The sequence below is a fragment of the Pogoniulus pusillus genome, chromosome Z, assembly GCF_015220805.1.
Source record: "Pogoniulus pusillus isolate bPogPus1 chromosome Z, bPogPus1.pri, whole genome shotgun sequence".
Taxonomy (NCBI): Eukaryota; Metazoa; Chordata; class Aves; order Piciformes; family Lybiidae; genus Pogoniulus; species Pogoniulus pusillus.
The window spans coordinates 28,228,557-28,247,756 of NC_087309.1; the positions used below are offsets into that span (position 1 = coordinate 28,228,557).

General features: G+C 42.2%; 1 protein-coding gene across 2 annotated transcripts; it reads right to left on the reverse strand.

Moving 5' to 3' along the window:
- Positions 1 to 1,321: 1,321 nt before the first annotated feature.
- Positions 1,322 to 16,964, reverse strand: LOC135173208 (general transcription factor IIH subunit 2). 2 transcript variants are annotated; one of them, XM_064139931.1, is made up of 15 exons: positions 16,704 to 16,964; positions 16,539 to 16,616; positions 15,758 to 15,794; positions 12,369 to 12,455; positions 11,478 to 11,528; positions 10,972 to 11,026; positions 9,556 to 9,661; positions 8,512 to 8,602; positions 8,253 to 8,340; positions 7,477 to 7,584; positions 6,347 to 6,410; positions 5,410 to 5,513; positions 2,224 to 2,326; positions 1,886 to 1,925; positions 1,322 to 1,470 (listed from the first exon to the last, which is right to left on the reverse strand). In XM_064139931.1, the coding sequence occupies exons 1-15, from the start codon at positions 16,757 to 16,759 to the stop codon at positions 1,351 to 1,353; spliced, it is 1,188 nt and encodes a 395-aa protein (XP_063996001.1). In that variant the 5' UTR covers positions 16,760 to 16,964; the 3' UTR covers positions 1,322 to 1,350. The 2 variants fall into 2 exon arrangements, with proteins under 2 accessions (XP_063996001.1, XP_063996002.1); XM_064139932.1 differs by lacking the exon at positions 1,886 to 1,925.
- Positions 16,965 to 19,200: the final 2,236 nt, after the last annotated feature.

Sequence of the window (19,200 nt, forward strand, 5' to 3'; positions counted from 1 at the left end):
CACCCAAAGAGTCCACATCCAAGTGGAGGCCAGTGACAAGTGGAGTCCCTTAGCGATCAGTCCTGGGACCAGTCTTGTTCAACATCTTTGTTAGTGACATGGACTATGGCACTGAATGCACCCTCAGCAAGGGTGCTGATGACACCAAGCTGTGTGGTGCAGCAGACATGCTGGAGGGAAGGGATCCATCCAGAGGGACCTGGACAGGCTGGAGAGGTGGGCACAAGCCAACCTCATGAGGGTCGAGGCAATCCCAAGCACAAATCCAGGCTGGACAGTGACTGCCTGGAGAGCAGCCCTGAGGAGAGGGACTTGGGGGTGCTGGTGGACGAGAAGCTCAACATGAGCCAGCAGTGTGCACTTGTAGCCCACAGGGCCAACCAGATCCTGGGCTGCTTCAGAAGAAGTGTGGCCAGCAGGTCGAGGGAGGTGATTCTGCCCCTCTACTCCGCTCTGCTGAGACCCCACCTGGAGTACTGCATCCAGTTCTGGAGCCCCCATTACAAGAGAGATGTGGGCATGCTGGAGTGTGTCCAGAGAAGGGTTGATCCACTGGGATGATCAGAGGGCTGGAGCACCTGTGCTATGAGGACAGATTGAAAGAGTTGGGGCTGTTCAGTCCAGAGAAGAGAAGGCTCTGAGGTGACCTTATTGTGGCCTTCCAATATCTGAAGGGAGGCTAAAAAAATGCTGGGGAGGGACTTTTTAGCATATCAGGCAGTGACAGGACTAGGGGGAATGGAGCAAAGCTCGAGGTGGGGAGATTCAGACTGGATGTAAGGAGGAAGTTCTTCACCATGAGAGTGGTGAGAGGCTGGAATGGGTTGCCCAGGGATGTGGTTGAGGCTCCAACCCTGGAGGTGTTTAAGGCCAGGCTGGATGAGGCTGTGGTCAGCCTGATCTAGAGTAGGGTGTCCCTGGGCATGGCAGGGGGGTTGGAACTAGATGATCCCTGTGGTCCCTTCCAAACCTGACTGATTCTATGATATTTAAAATACATTCTCAAGGCCTCTTTTTTGATCGAATAATGAAGCAAAGATAAACCAACATCATACAAAACAGTTTTATCAATTTTTGCATTTATAAATATACATGTTCCTTAAAAATATTCAGAAAAAAACAGAGATTTTAAGAGAGTAAGAATGAAAATAGAGATACTTCAAGAATATATTAATAGTAATAAAATTAATAGATTAGGTGAAAGTTAAAAGTTTGCTCCCAAGCCAGTGTTCATCTTTCTATAATCACCTAGGTCCTTCTTGTTTTGAGGTGCCTCAGTAAATGCTATGGCTGAATAACCACAATATATTTATGCAACATACACATGATGAGTTCTAAGAGGAGATGACATCATAGAGACACAGGAGCAGGGTGCTCATGAATGCAGCCTGGACAGCAGTGCAGGGTATCATGAATAAACAAATCACATTCCACGCAGAATGCATTCTGGCACACTTTACATATGAAAACCTGCGTGGAAAAGGTAGAAAAAGAAGTTGAATTAGTAAGAAACTATTACTATCATAGCACTACAGGAGGGCTATTCAACAGGACAGTGTAAACTGACTGCATTGCCAGCATCACTGAAAACCAATGGAAGGAAAGTTTCTAACAGCTAGTGTGTCTAATGGGCTGAGCTGGGTCACTCACTCTAGGTGCTTCCAAGCAGCTAAGAGTGGAAGCTCATCCATGCAACTCCAGGAAAATCCTTCCTACACTTTATGCTAGACTTTGCAGTCTAAAAGGTGTGACTCCCTAACAGGAAACTCTAGTTAACCATGACATAAACTTCCACAAATATTTTTCTGGGTCTTCAGAAGATTATAGTAAGAGATCATCTCTGACATCCCTCAATGCAAATTCCAATGAAGTTCAGCATACTTACACTTTGATCTTTTATTTCTCCCTGGCAGCCTTGACAATACCTAAAAGCAAAATTGCATATTTTAATTAAAGAAAAAGTCAAGATGGTGTGAAATGGTGTTTAAAAATCATCTCATAGCTAGTAGCAATTTATGGCAATTATTTCAGCCATTGAACTCAACACACAGGATAACTATTAATGGAACAACAAATATTTCTTATTGCCACAAGTGCCCCAAAGTGCCCACTAAACACTGTCTCCAGCAGCAAATAATCTACTGGCAGCATTTCTTACTGCTAGGACAAAAAAAATTATTGAGTCCACAAGTACATTACTAAAGACAAATATAATCTGCATACCGTTCCCCCTGATACTCTTCCAGGGCAACTTCCTGAAAGGAATCCAAGGGAAACAAGTGGTGGTAAGACCGAGCCAGGTGAGGAGCAGACACTAACGTAAGACCTGTAATTAAAGAGAAACAAAATCATTACAAGAGAGGATTTATTTTAAAGTTCTTCTGTTTAGAAGAATGTAAAAAGTATTTTCAATTACTTAATGTTTCAGAGCTCTTAAGAACTAAAACCTATAAAATTATTTGTCCCCTCCATAATCTTTTCCAGAACACCACCTGTGGAACAAGCGTATTGCCCAAATGTCTAATTAAAAGGTTTACCTCTTTAGAACTACATTTAAAATGTGCAGCTGTAAAGTTAACTACTTTTTAATCCTCGTGCCATAAATGAAGAATCTTCTGATTAAATGCACAACTTCTCTTTGTCAATGATGGTTCTGTTGCTTTGCATCACCAGTTAAAATGGTGCCAAACTACACAGCTCTGCTGCAGCTTGCTGTAATACTGCCAAAGCCATGCCACAGTCCTGTTTCAGGTAACACAGGTCTACTGGTTTTGGCTGAGGTTGAGTTAGCTAGTGTGGGGCAACGGTTTGGGTTTGTGATGCAGTCTTGCTAATTCAGGGCTCTTTTAGCTACTACTAAGCAGTGCTGACACAGTGTCAAGGCATTTTCTGCTTCTCCTCCCACCTCGCCAGCAAGTGGATTAGGGGTGCACAAGAAGCTGGATGGGGAGGTAACCCAGCTGGCACAGCTGAATCCTACTGACCAAATCAATATATCACAGAATCATAGATTGCCTTACACCAGAAGGGACCCTTAAAGTTTTTTTTAATCCCCTGTGGTGAGCAGGGACATCTTTAACTAGATCAGGTTCCTCAGGACACCATCAAGTTTAACCTTGAATGTCACCAGGGATGAGGTCTCCAGCACGTCTCTGGGTAACCTATTCCAGTATTTCACCACCCGCACTGTGAAGAAATTTCCTCCTTAAGTCTAACCTAAATCTGTCCTGCTCTAGTTTAAAAACATTGCCCCTCATCCCATTGCTACAAGCCCTTGTAAACAGTTCCTCCCCCAGCCCTCTTGCAGGCCACTATTACGTCTTCCCAGAGCCTTCTTGTGCTAGTTTGAAGCAGGCTAGAATGTTTTGGTGAGAAAAAAAGTAGATAATTAGCTGTGAAAAGGAAAACAATTGTGATGTCAACTTCCCTCACAGTCTCGCTGAGAGGCATGGGAACAAGTAGGGTAAACACTACGTAACGCTTTTGCCATTTTCTCTTCACTCTGCTTCTGGCTTCGGACTGAGCTACATCTCCCTAACCTCACTGCCACTAACCTTGCTTCTTAACCTCTTGGCTGAACCTCTATTCTTCCTTAAGACTGGGGTAAAGTTGAGAGGGGCAGGGGGAAGGTGCAGGGGTGGTTGAGAGCCCCTCCTGGGGACTCAGGTTTCTGGGAGGGGAGTTGTGTTTCTGTATTACCTTTTACCTTTTACCTTGTATATTTCTGTCTATAACTGTATATACTGTAAGTATCTGCTTGTATATTGTGCTAGCTGTAAATAAATAGCTTCATTTATATTCCCAGAGTCCAACTGAGTTAGCTGGGGTACCTTCTAAAGTGTGGGGGGGCAGGGAACACCTAAACCACCACGTATTTTATTTGGCACCCAACGTGGGGCAGATTCATTTGAGTGACTGTTAATTAACTCTGGGAATCAGAATGAAGCTAATAAAGCAGCTATTTCACTTGGTGGGGGCTATTGTGTGGCCTGTTTGCTGTTTTTTTGTGTACAATTGGATCAAAGACCAAATTGGTTATTTCTTGCTTCATGTAGGTTTTAAGAAGGTCAAAGCTAAAGTTACAAGCATTTTCTGGTCCTGGGGTGATTTCATTCTTGGTTATGCTGGTTTTAATGTCACTGAAAATCTTACCAGTAACATTACAGGGGTATTTGTCAATAATATTACAAGCAATCAAAATACTGCTTTAACTAAGCCCTGATGAGGGTAATTCACCCCAGAACTGCGATGCCAGACATTTGTTCAGGTTATTGCTCATGTAAAACTGTGTTGCTTCTCTGTTACCTTGCTGAAATGAAACTTAGACTAATATGAATACCCTCACATGAAATTAGGACAAGGTGACCCAAACCTAGAATTATTTTATCCACTTGCCAAATACAGGGATCCTAATAATATCAATCACATTTTAGTCATATGCCTGTAGTTGCTAACAAGAGCACAACTGTCTTCCATGCAATATTAATACTCAGAATCACAGAAGGTTAGAGGCTGGAAGGGACCTTGAAAGATCATCTAGTCCAGCCTCTCTGCCAGAACAGGATCACCTATACCAGATCACACAGGAACACATCCAGGCAGGACTTGATAGCTCCAGAAAGGGAGATTCCATAATGCCCCATGGCAGCTTCTTCCAGTGTTCTGTCACCCTCACAGTGAAAACTTTTTTCCTCCTGATTAAATGGAACTTCCTATGCCTCAGCTCCCACCCACTGCCCCTTGTCCTGTCACTGGGCAGCAACGAGCAGAGCCTGGTTGCATCCTCCTGACACTCATCCTTTACATATTTATAAACACCAATAAGGTCACCTTTCAGTCATCTCTTCTGCAAGCTAAAGAGCCCAAGGTCCCTCAGTCTCTCCTCGTAAGGAAGATGTTCCACTCTCTTAATAATTTTTGATTTTAATCCTCCCTCCTGCCCTCATTAAGAGTGGGAATGGGGAGAGGCACCATTGTTTGCGTAGTCCATGAACATCTGCTAGGCCAAAAGGCTGCCATTAACGTCTCTAAAGCTTGTCCTTTGTCACTGTGCAGTCTGCTCTTGGGTTCTACTTTGGAACCTTTTATCCACACACTGTTGGAGGTGAGAGGTGAGTGAGGAGCCTGAAACACTGCTTTGTCTGTTAAATCAGGATTCTTGAGGAAATTGTTACCATTCGTATGTGAATGACCCCTCTTCTCCCCTTGGCTTTAGGGATTTTAATTCGTAACATCATACTAGAGTACACGATACTGCTTATTGTTGCAGATGCAGTCCTGACAGTCCCTTGCAAGAAGCTGATGTTCTAGGATGTGGAGCTAGCTTTTAATTCCTAGGCAGAGATGAACTTTTCTGCCTCTTAACTGTCAAACTCATAATTTGTCTGCTCAATGATTCTAGCTACTCACCACAGATCTTGCATTCCACCGGAAGTTCACAGTATTTGGCTCTGCACTGGGGACAGAAATATCCACCCAGTGTAAGACCTGGCTCACTGTTGCTTTCCAGTTGTCTAGAGGAGAGAGACTATTTAATACTATAATACAACATCACTATACTCTATAATAAAGTTATCATAAGAAATAGTTCCAAAAAGTTTCTGTAACTTCCGCTTAACAGTTCCTTGGGTATGGAAGAGTCAGAAAGCAACTGATAGGGTGAGATATCAGTAACCACATTTCCCCACAGAAGCAGAGCTTCAAATTTTCTCACATGAAGGAGACACTGTGTCTTTAAAAAAAAAAAGTTACAAAAGGTAACTTTGGTTAATGTTTCTACCTGCACACATAATTTGCACTGACTTTAGGGTGCATGCTAGTACTTATCTTTTAAACATCAGCCATCAGTCGTTTTGAAAATTCAAGCTCCCCTATTAGCCTAAAATCCATGACTCCCTTCATTGAGAAGAGCAGTGATATGCTAAATGAGGCTCCTGTTCTAAGCTTCTCTTTAAATCAAACTAGTAAACAAATAAAAAGTACTTTCTTACAGATAATACCCTTCATCCTCATCATTGTCTTCACAGTGAGAAAATTACACAGAGCAAAAAATGCAAGTAAAACTGTGTCTTGTAGCACTCTTGTGTCCTCATCACTGCATAAGGAAACGAGAAGCCACTTACTACTTAAAGCATTTGTGAAATGTAAATTTAACAGCAGTAGCAACTGCCACATACTGGATTTGCAGACAAATTAAATTTCTATTAGAAATTAATTTTGTAACCCAGAAATCACAAGACATGACTATTTGTTCATATTATTTTGCAACATTTTCACTGATAAGAAGACTTTTTAACTACGACTGTTGGTATAATCAGCTCATTGAATTCTAATCAACTCTACTTACGCCATGCTGAAGGACGGCTTTGCATCTTGGTCAGATGAAGATGCAGTAGTATGCTGAGGAAAACCTAAAGTAAAAGACATGCCATATTTTCAATTTTAATCATTAAGTAATTTTTCAGTTTCTTCTTTCAAGGAAGAGGTTCAAATATTATTTGCAATATTATAGTCTATCTCTTTTGCTTGTTTGTTGTTACATGAGAACTAGTACACTCTCGACAGGTATCAAATCCTCTCTAAAGATCTCTACTTACATCTAACAACAAATCCCTCGTTTTATTTTCCCAACAAAAAGAATCTTTTTGTGGCTTTCATATTAACTGAAGCTCATTGGAACCCCCTTTTTGAAGAAAAGCTAAGAAGAAAGTTAAGTGCAATGATAAAGAAGAAGAAAGAGCACCACATCAGTGTCCAACAGTGGTTTCTAATTAAGGAGAAAAGACTTTTATATGTAGACACCACATATATATTCACCTTCTGAGTGCAGTATAGGACAGATGAAACTATAGCACTTGTTTTTCTACAGCTCATGTGAAATGGACAGTTAATTATTTTCAGGCTGTTGCTCAGGCTTTACCTATAAGCACATCTCTTTAGTATTTAAATCTATGCACAGAGATACACACATTCTTATCTGTAAAAAATAGGCAGATGAGAGCAAAAAATTAGTATTCTAATTCCTGACATTAAGAGTTCTGATTCTGACTTAACTGCAGGCTTAAATCCATTAAGAAATACATCAGGAGAAGAAAAGGTACCTAATTATTTTGCTGATGGAACACCACAGCAGTGCTCCTATCAAACATGCACTACACATCTGAAGATATGGCTCTTACAGTCAATTAAGCTTACAATAGCTGCCTTCTGCAGGGAAAAAAAAAAGAGGAAGAAACAAAATAGTTTTTCATCCTTCATTTCTAAGTATTACCTTTACGCCACTTTTTACTAGTTTTTACCCTTAACTGTATGTAAAAGCTGACTACTCTGCACAAAGAATGTCAAGAAAACTGCAAAATAAAAGTTGAAAAAACCAAAACCAACACCAATTGTGCAATGTCTTTATTATGCTTCTAGCTATGTGTATGGCTTTAACACAAATGCAAATCATATGTGTTGAAGAAAACCATATCCTACCCATTCGAATAAGGGAGCACTCAGAATCTGAACTGGCAGGTGGAGGACTAACATAATGCATCAGGAGTTCCTTATAATGGCTTTCATCTAAAATAACATGGTAAGTTCCTGCCACAAAGAAAGAAACTATTTACTCACAGATTAACAACAGGTAAGAATACAAACATATTCTCCAAATGACAGAAAAACAACTTGAGTAAAAAAGCCTAAGTTAGTCAACCCTTTTCCTAACAAAACCATCCTATTAATGCTACGAAAAATTATGTTTTAAAAATCAGTATCACTAGAATATTTTATAAGATGTGAAGGGCCATATTTTTTTCTCCATCAATATATGATAGCTAATGATATCACAAGCTACCACTGCAACAACTAATACAAATATCTTAGCCTAAATTCCACATCCCAGGGAGGTGGCAGAGTCACCATCTCTGGAGGTGTTCAAGAAATGCATGGATGTGGAACTACAGGATGTGTTTTAATAGCCATGGCGGTGTTAGGCCAACGGTTGGACTTCATGATTGCAGAGGTCCAACCTGTTGTATGAATCTATGATCATACAGCTTCATATGTGGAACATCAGGTTTTAAAATAAATACATTTTCTTTGCAGAACAATAACTTCACTAAATACAGTGTACTGTAGATTTAAGAAACTCTTAAATTTTATGTCAGTACCACAGAATATCAAAACACAGTAACGAATATATGACTAATTACTTCATTCTGATTTTAAACTTGTCTTAATAGCATAACAACTGAACTTCAGATACATACCTCCAGTTTCTCGGGCAAGTACTGTACAAACTCGAACTTCAGCACTTAGGCCAATGACAGACACTCTGATCTTAACTGCTTTTAAACACTTCAAATGGAAAAACAAATAAACAGACATTGTTATGCAGAACAGAAAACACAAAAAAGGTTCAAAATTTTACATTAAAATTAATTCACAGTGACACTGCAACTGTCTTTTTTTTTTTTTTAGCTTAATAGTTTGTATGTTCAATTCAGTAGTCAAACTTCACTGCTGTACCTTAATCAGGTCATAGATGTTGGCTGGATCACATGTTGTCAAACTGCTGAAGACTACCAAAACCTCTTTGCTTGTATGTGCTGGCATGTGCCTAAAGAAAGCAGATGGTTAATTCATTTCTGTACACCAAGCTACTTGTATGCTAAAGTTTCTAAGGACTTTAATGTCCTACATTCAGAAGGCAACATGAGATATGCACTTCCCTACAAATATAAAAGACAGTAATAAGTTCCTTCTCTAAGCACCAGAACTTCACCTTGCAAAAGCCAAACCTTTCCAGTATCTAAAATACAGTATTTCATAGTGTAGTTGCTCTACTGCTTAAGTTATCCCTGTACCTTACCCATATTCTCATCAGTAAAGTTCATCTTTAAACTAGAAAGACTGCAATAAACCTTCCTGATCCCTTAAAAACAAAACATCTCTGATTAGTTGATAGGTGTAAATCCGTTACTTCTAACTACTGCCCTTTAGTTCTTAAAAACAACTCTCTTCCAACTTGTCAAATAATGTTTAACTACAAGCTTTGTTGTTTCTAGTTGTAATTACTTGTTAAAATTATTTTCCACAATTGTTTATCACAATTCACTATTTTGCAAAGAAAAAAAAAGTGATTTAACCTACCTGACCCAAAAATTTACCTTTCTCCCACATTACTGTGATTCAATGCTGCTGCTTTTCCTATTCCCGTATCAGTATTAACTTTTAACTCCCTCACACTTTAAGCCTCTAATAAACAATAACTGCAACATATTCACAAAACATAAAATCTTGACACTTTTTATACACAGCACACCTCTAACAGAGGCATCTTATGTTAGAAAATTAACTTCTGTACTACTAGTATGTTTAACTCCTTCACTGTTTGTGTTGTAAGAAGACTTTATGTCTGCCTTTTAGAAAGCTCAGCAAAGCAAGATGCTACTTGTAAAAAATACCATCTCTGCCCCTCTAAAAACTCATTATATAAACCCAACATTATACTGATTATAGGAATCAAAGCGAATGAAGTCCAAACAAATAACGCCTCATCCATATACTAACTTTAGAGTCTGCATGGCCAGATTTAGGGAATTATACAGAGATGGTTCTCCACTGCAGTTCATATCCACAGCTTTCTTCAGAGCAGTTATGTGCTTTTTTGAGTTACCTGTAAATGAAAAAAAAAATTTCAAATAAATTAAAATAATTGAAATATTTAAACTGTGCATTTAAGGAAGTGCATTTGTACAGCAACACTCTTCAAACTGATTTGTTACTCTGTTTCTCCTTAGAAAATGACCTCTTGGTCAGTATGTAGAAAACAGTGAAATAATACATGAATAGAAAGGCATTTACTCTACAGGCACTTAACTAATACAAAGTGTAAGACATCTAAAGGAATAAAACCACTGTTGTGTATTGTGCTAGTTTGAAGCAGGCTAGAATGTTTTGGTGAGAGAAAGTAGATGATTGGCTGTGAAAAGAACACAATGGTTATGTCTCCTTCCCTCACAGTCTCGCTGAGAGGTATGGGAACAAGTAAACATTAGACAGCACATTTGCCATTTTCTCACTCTGCTTTTGGCTTCAGACTGAACTACATCTCCTTAACCTCGCTGCCACTAACCTTGCTTCTTAACCTCTTGGCTGCACCTCTTTTCTTCCTGAGAACTGGGGTAAGGTCGAGAGGGGCAGGTGGAAGGTTCAGGGGTGGTTGAGAGCCCCTCCTGGGGACTCAGGTTTCTGGGAGGGGAGTTGTGTTTCTGTATTACTTTTCATTTGTATATTTCTGTATATAACTGTATATACTGTAAATATCTGCTTGTATATTGTGCTAGCTGGAAATAAATAGCTTCACTTATATTCCCAGAGCCCGTCTGAGTTAGCTGGGGCATTTCTAAAGTGGGGGGGGGGCGGATAACAGCCAAACCACCACATGTATCATTAAGTACCTAATGCGAGTATGAAGTCTCTCACAAAGTGTTTCAGCAGAAGGACAGATTAGTTTTAGTTTCTGTGATTCCTTACTTGACTTCTCCCAGTCTTCAAATTCCTCAATAAAGTTTCTTCAGTAGCACAGGTGACTAAAGAGCAAAAATTAAGACTTCACCTCTGAAGTCACATGGATTTTTAGCGACAGAAGTCAGACAACAAAGAAACCTCACTTCTTAACATCTGGCCAGCTCTCTCAGAAAACACACATGTCAAACCCCACAAAGTTAACAAAGAATTTGAAAAACGAAGCACAGGGGAAACAAAACATTTCACTTGTAATCTGGGTGAGACCTGATCTTGAACAAGCACATGATGACAAATCCAGACTCTAGTTTCAGATGACTTTCAGTTACTTCTCTTTTAAATTAAAAATACAATGTTGACCATAGTTTATTATCAGCAGTCTCATCCAGATAGAACTTACAACACCAACACAACAGATGAAAGCATTTCCTATTAAAAAAAAACAAACTACCTCCCTACCTGACAGTTCTGTCATTTTTTCAGCTCTTTTACTCTTGGTTACAATTAAGCCAATCTGAAGAAAGACAAAAAGAAAGAGACAAAACTTTTCTTAGCACATATTTTTAAAAAGCTGATTTATATTTTTGCTGTATTTTCCCAGTATTTTTTTATGGATCAGAATTACTTAACAATGCAAGTCCTCTTCTAAGTGTCACAACAGCAGCACAACACTACGCATCAGTAAACACATACTTCTCTATTTCCAGTACTTTTGCCACAGAGTACAGAAAGAAATCTCCTGAAATCCTAAATGCCTGGAATAAAATAATTCAGGTCTTCTGTGTCAGAATTTATGCTTATGAAAAACTGAATGGGTAAGTTCTTATTTTCATTAGTTTGGATAGAAAGAATTTCACCAGACTGAAGAGGAAGGGATGAGAAAGAAGACATCAACTGCAAACAATTTAATAAATGTAAAACTAACTTTTAAAATAGTTATTAATTTCTTGCATGTTTGTACATACCTGACTAATAGGATTTTGGTCAAAGTATTCTTCAACAAAATATTCCAGTAACTATAAAGAAAAGTCGAGACCATTAAAAACAAAACAGTGCTTTATTCCACATGCACATTAAGTAGGGGCTGCTTGCAAAATATCCAGTGCAACTGGAGAAAAGAAAAAATGTTTGCAACAAAAAAAAAGGTGTGGGGAGAAGAAAAAGGTCTTCCTTTTCACTCTCCTTTCACCTCAGCCCTACCACACTTCTTCTGCCCACATCAGCAATGCAATGCAAATGTCAAAAACCATCCACCCCTTATTTTATTCACTTCATCTGTTAAGGCTCTAGATTGTGGTTGGTCTAAATAGAGGCTTACCATACACTAGAAAGCACTAATCCATGTAAAAAATCTTCAAACCCAAGGATTTCAATGCTTAACGTTAGAGAAGACTATGCAATAGAAGATGCACAGTTCACATCATCCATGGTCTGAAGCATCAATCCAATTCAGCTCCCATCTAGCATCCATTCCAATCAGAATTCATCAAAATTCAACTGTAACTAAACTTTAGTTGTGGAATGAAAGCATCTTTGTTCTTCTTATGTTCTTTTTTAGGGGCAACACTTCAGTTTAATTTACACAGACTTTTCATGTGTCTTCCCATAATAATGCCCCTACAGACTATTCTTACTGGACAGAACCACTAATGCAAGGTAAATTAATGTCACACAGATTCTACTATCAAAAAAACAGGAAAATTCTGACTAGAAACAGAAGTGAGTTTAAAAATATAGATGTAAGAGAAGAGATGGAGCTATGTACACAATCTAGTTGTGGGAGACTTACTTCTTTTAAATGCAAAATGGGACTGGTGTACAGAAAACCAGGAGGAAGCTTTTGATTACATAAATACCTTCAGGGTGCAGGTAAGCCTGTTTGGTTTTAAATCCTGGTCCTCCATCGTTCTTGATCCATCAACAACAACATATAGGTGACGCATCTGTATTGTCACAAGTGATTATCACTCAAGGAGCAGGCATTTCAGTTAACTGTTCACTATTCCATTTATTAAAAAAAAGGCAACTACTCTCTCTCTCAAACAGGAAAAAAATCAGTGTACTGAGCTAGCCAATCAACAGTAATTAAACAGCAACACAACTTTTTTCACTCTTCCTTCAAAACAAAAAAGATTCTCTTGGAAAATGCACACTGCTCATTTCCTCTCATGGTAAGCTACAAACATCAGTTTGCATGTTCACCTCTTCATCCAAAGAGCAACACTGAATAATTTAATTTACAAATCACTTACGTTAATTTTTCACATGAAATCAACACTCTAAGTCAGGGATCCTCAAACTTTTTAAACAGGGGGCCGGTTCAATGTCCTTCAGACACTGTCGGGGGCCAAACTATAGATTGGTTCCAGCCCAGTTTCCGGCGAGTGCTTTGGGGCTGCAGAGGCCGGTGAGTGGATTAAGTGGCAGGAAGTGGCTGTTTGGTTTTGCCTCCAACCCCCGGCGGGGGGTTCTGTAAATACCGGCGGGCCGGACTGAGGACCCTGGGGGGCCGTATCTGGCCCACGGGCCGTAGTTTGAGGACCCCTGCTCTAAGTGCATGAGACCTGACTGCTGCTACACAACGCACCCAAATACTGCAAATGTGCCCAACTGCAAACGTGTGAGGTTTGCAAATATGACACCCACCTACAACAAGGGACAGAAGGAGGATTCAGGGAACTACAGGTCTGTTATGTCTGACCTCAGTGCTGGGAAAAGTCCTGGAGCAGATAATCTTGACTGCTGTTACGTAGCACACACAGGACAAGCAGGCAATAAGGCCCAGCCAGCATGGTGCATGAAAGGCAGTTTCTGCTTGACAAAACTCATCTCCTTCTACAACAACGTGATCCACTTAGTGGATGAGGGCAAGACTGTGGATTTGGGCAAGACTGTGGATTTGTTTATCCAGAGCTGGGTGAAGCATATGACCATGTTTCCCGCAGCGTTCTCCAAGAAAAACTAGATGCTCAGAGCATACACTTCATTGGGTAAAAAACTGTCTGGACGACCAGGCCCAGAGAGGGTGGTGAACAGAGTTAAATGCAGTTGGCAGCCCATCCCAAGTGGTATTCCCTAGTTTTGGAACTAGTCTTGTTTTCTATCTTTATTAATGACCTAGACAAGGGAATTGAACACACTCTCAGTAAGGCAGCAGGTGACAGTAAGCTAGCAGGGAATGCTGAAGTACTCAGAAGGGTCTGCAGAGGGATCTGGACAGGCTGGATCAGTAGCCAGTTGTATGAGGTTTAACAAAGCCAAGCGCCCAGTCACAGGATCACAGGATGTTAGGGGTTGGAAGGGACCCAAGAAAGTCATCGAATCCAGCCCCCTGACAGAGCAGGACAATACACAGATTACAGAGGAAAGACTCCAGAGAAGGAGACCCCACAACCTCTCTGGGAAGCCTATTCCAGTGCTCTGTGTCCCTTACAGTAAAGAAGTTCCCCCTTGTGTTGAGGCAAAACCTCCTGTTCTGCAATTTACACCCATTGCTCCTTGTCCTATCACAGGGAGCAACTGAGAAGAGCTTGTCCTCCCCCCCAGCCAGCCTTCAGATACTTATAAACATTTATTGCATCCCCTCTAAGCCTTCTCTTCTCCAGATTAAAAAGCCACAGGTCTCTCACCCTCTATTCATAAGCCATGCCCTCCTGTCCCACACTTGAGTCACAATCACCCTCTGCAACCCTACAGGTGTGGGGGCAGAATGGCTGGAAAGCTGCCCAACAGAAAAAGACCTGGGTTGCTGACTGACATCTGGCTGAACATGAACCAGCAATCTGCTCAGGTGCCCAAGAAGGCCAACAGCATCCTGGCCTGCATCAAGCAGAGTGTGCTCAGCAGGACCATGGAAGTGATTGTGCCCCTATACTCTCCACCTTTCTACACTGGTGAGGCCATACTTCAAATACTGTGTTCAGTTTTGGGTCCACCAACATAAGGATATTGATGTGCTGATGTGGGTTCAGGAAAGGGCAATGAAGCTGGTGAAGGATTATGAAAAGTAGCTGAGAGATCTGGAATTACTTAGTTTGGAGAAAATAAGGCTGAGGAGAGACCTTCTCACTCTCTATAGCTGCCTAAAAAGAGGTTGTAGTGAGGTGGGGGTCAGTCTCCCAGTTACCAAGCCACAGGACAACAGGAAATGACTTCAAGTCATGCTAGCGGATGCTCAAATTGGATATTAGGATTTTTTTTCCTGAAACAGTTGTGAAGCCCTGAATGAGGCTTTACAACTGAGTCAATATTCCTGGAGGTACTTGAAAGACCTGAAGATGTAGTAATGAGGTGCATAGTTAGTGGTGACCTGGCAGTGTGGAGCTAATAGTTGGACTTGATTTTAGAAGTCTCTTCCAATCAAAGTGATTCTATGAAACCTATCTCTCAGTATGTTTCACATCCTACACATAATGTGTTCTTAGAATCACAGAATCATAGAATCATAGAATCAAACAGGTTGGAAGAGACCTCCAAGCTCATCGAGTCCAACCTATCACCCAGCCCTAGCCAGTCAACTAGACCATGGCACTAAGTGCCTCATCCAGGCTTCTTGAACACCTGCAGGGACGATGCCTCCACCACCTCCCTGAGCAGATCCATTCCAATGGCAAATCACTCTCTCTGGCAAGAACTTCCTTCTAACATCCAGCCTATACTTTCCTCGGCACAACTTGTGACTGTGTCCCCTTGTTCTGTTGCTGGTTGCCTGGGAGAAGAGGCCATCCCCCACCTGGCTACAATGTCCCTTCAGGTAGTTGTAGACAGTAGTGAGGTCCCCCCTGAGCCTCCTCCTCTCCAGGCTAAACAACCCCAGTTCCCTCAGCCTCTCCACATAGGGTTTGTGTTCCAGGCCCCTCACCAGCTTTGTTGCCCTTCTCTGGACACGTTCCAGCACCTCAACATCTCTCTTGAATTGAGGGGCCCAGAACTGGACACAGTACTCAAGGTGTGGCCTGACCAGTGCTGAGTACAGGGGAAGAATAACCTCCCTTGTCCTGATGGCCACACTGTTCCTGATGCAGCCCAGGATGCCATTGGCTCTCTTGGCCATCTGGGCACACTTAAAAAAGTCTGGTGGAAAACACATGCTTTTGTCCCAAACACACTGGTTCAGTCTTAAGGAAAAGTCTTTTCCAATCAAAACAATTCCATTGTGTATTTCAGTGTATTTCAGATTAGGAATACAACCTTTACTCAAGTAGTTTTGGACTCAAGACAGATAAGGGCTAAGAAATTAACATACCATTCCAAGTCGAACTTGCCCATGGCTGTCACAGAGTCTAAAGGAAAAAAAGAATTTATAAAATAGGTACATGAATGGAGAAGTCCAGAACACGCTTGCTAGTGTAGACTTCCAGCAAATGGCAAGCAATAACCCCAGATAATGACTCATGCTGAGAAATGAGACAGATTCCATGCCTCTAAGACAATGAACAAAAAGCACTTCTTACTACCAACTTTATTAATACAGCTTCAAAATTTTATACAAATTTGAGTCTTTTAACATAATAAATATTAATTTACCTAGCATTTTTTCTGACAATTCGAAACACACATCTAGTATCATGACTCAAAAGCTCAGCTTGGAGTGATTTGTATATTTAAAAAAAAAATAGTGTTGAAGGATTTTTTTTTTTTTCCTGAGCAGTGCAAACTGCTTTTGTGGTGCTTTGCATCATGTTTCACCAGAACGAGACCTCAAATTGCACCCAGGCTATCCAGTCTATTCAGTCTGTAGACCGAACTATTCACTCTATAGGCTGAATTAAGTCTGAAGCGTATATTGTCTCTAAAGATTTAAAGCACTGTGTGCGTGTTTTGCTGTTGTTGTTCATTGTTTTGTTTTGGCACCACCGCTAAGTAGCAAGCAATAAGCAAGCATCTGCGACTCCGGAGGACACAGGACGCAAGCATACATTGCGGGCATGCCGACATAATTCCTCAGCCTAGAGGACCCAGAAAGATTACGCCTTTATAACTGACAAGAACAGGTCGATTAGCAGACCCGTGGCATCGCGTAATACCTTTTCCTCTTCGCCTTGAAAAGAATGTCCTCGATAGTCGCCTTCAGCGATCCGGATTCATCCTCTTTAAGAATTTCCCTACGCAAAACAGACTGTTACTGAGCAGAAGGGCGACTTTCCTCGCGTTTCCCAAGCAGAAGGTGAGGAGGGGAAAGGTAAGCCCACCATGTTCTCTCGTAGCCTCCTTCCCAGCGCTTGGTACGCTCAGGTTCGTCGTCCATCTCTGCGGCCTCGCTCTGCCCCTACAGAGGACGGCGACAGCCGCGCTCCCGCCTGCAGACACAGCCGCCGTCCCCGGCCGCGGAGGCCCAGCTGCCGCCTGACTGGGCGCCCCGTTACAGGCGAAAGGGCTGCGAGGACGGGCCGCTCCCGGCCGCGGCAGCAACAGCTGGAAGCAGTACGGGTACCTGGGTCCCCGCCGTGCCCACCCCCTCCCCCCGGCGCAGCCGACCCGGAACTGCCTGCGCCCGCCCCGGTGCGCTGCCAACCCCTCTCGGCTGCCGCCCGGGCTACGGGGCCATGGTTCCGGGGACAGTAGTGATCGCTGGCTGAAAGCAGGTTGTGCTTCTCGCTCTGAGAATGCGCTGCTGTATCCGTACATGCTAACGAACCTCTTTCCGCAGCTACTGCAAAACTCGTTTAACTATGTAACAGTGGCTTTCCCTGTCTCACCTCTACCTTGCTGCACCCAGAAACGTACACAATTCCTCCTTACTACCGCATCAGCTGATGGCAAATGAGGCGCAACGCAGCTCCGACATCCAGGAGCTTACAACAGCAGCTACTTCACGTGGTTAAACCTACAGGATGATTCGTTCAGGGTCAGGAAAAACGCTTTCAGCCTTGTGCGTTAATGTCAGAGTACTTGAGAAGAGGACGTGGTGGCAAAATAGATGAGATAGCTCTGGCTCCACGAGCATGAGGCAGCAGGGATCATACGGAAACAGATCTGTTAGATCTGCTACTAGAAAAAGCAGGATCGGAATAGTGAACCATCCAAACCTAACAAGATCTGAAATCTGCAGTGAAAACAATAAAGTTGTTTACATACAGCATATATATATTGCCTGTATGTAAATTCTGTGTGTTTCTAGAACAGAATGCTACCCACAGTAGCATAAAAGGAATGTTACTGTAACTATGCAATTGTAAGTAGAGAGGAAGAAGCCAAATGACATTTAAAGAGCACACTTTTTTTAAGGAATATTAGTGAATACGGAGTGTTGCAGGACCCTCCTAAACCTGCTGCATGGTAACAGAGAGGGACTGGTAGGAGGTGTGCTGCAGAGGGCCTGTAGGCCCAAAAATAGGCTTATTTATGCCTTACCTTGCCTGGACATGTGTTTCTGCCTAAACCAGAGGTAAGCACATAATGAGCACAAAGGGGCACAGCAGACCTGGTGCCATAAAGTCTGGCCTGCCCAGGGCCCCTGATAGTGTGAGCCCCCACACGCCCAGCTCATGCCTGCCTAGTGCTAGGCCCATGTGATCTCCATAGCTGGGAGGTCCAGGCCTGTGGTTTTTGCCCATTATGGTATTGTTTGGCTGACTGCCAACCTGATTGGCATTCCAGTGGCCAAGGGACCATCAATCTCGGCCCACATTCAATAAATAGGGGGTACACAGGTAAACGACATGCTCAGGACTCCCCCTATTGCTCATGTTCGGGCTCACTCGCTCATTATTAGACTTAGACTCGCCAGCACTGCTTCTTGCTTATGCCTGTATGTCTATTGGCTTTGCTGTTATTATGGAGACAGAACCTCTTATAGTCTCCCAGCCAGCTGTGCACACTTGCACACCACTGTGGTGAGTTATCAGGACCAGATCCTGTATTGCCTGCCTTTACCTACAGAGCTCAGACTCCCATGCAGCCGTGCACCCTGTTGCACGCCTGCTGCCTTATCATTGCCTGGCGTGCGCCACTGCTGCTGAGTTACCAGGAAGCAGACTCCACTTGTCTGCATGTGATCAGCCTGCTAGCCAGCGTGAGACCGTGCTGAGACAGCACGGTATTCTGCCTCTGCACCTGAGGTCCTGCCAACAGTCCCTGGACAGAGTGTCCAGAAGAACCAGAAGACAAGGGCAGGGATTGCATCCAATGCCAGGAGAACGAGGTCAGAGACTGCATCCTTTCCCCAGAAGCCGGGAAGATTCTCCTTTCCCCTCAAGTCGGGAGGATTCCAGCCTCAAAGTCCATGGGCAAAGACTCCCCTGAAGTAGTAATGGGCTGCGATGTAGCCCCAGAGGGTGATTGTTAATTAATAAGAATTTTAAGTAAATGTTTTGATGCCTCTAATTTGTACTGCCTCCTGCCATAGAGCAGAAAGAGCTTTCAGTCCACCTGCTGGGCAAATAGCAAATTGACCCCATGCGGTATTTGCTGCAGGGAAAAAACATCTCTCTTTGTTCATAGTTTGAAGTGTTTGCTAGTTATTAATAAATTATGGTTGGATATTAATCCTAGAATGTCTTTCATAACCATGTAGGATCCTTTTAGTATTAAAATACAGTGGTTGGGGGTGGTGAGAGTTCAGAATATTGAGTTTAATAAATATATATTTTTATAGAATACTATTTCGCACCAATACACTTCTTCCCTCCGCCACAATCGGCGTAGGCGGCAGAATACCCCTCCGCGACAAGGTGTAACAGTTGGAAG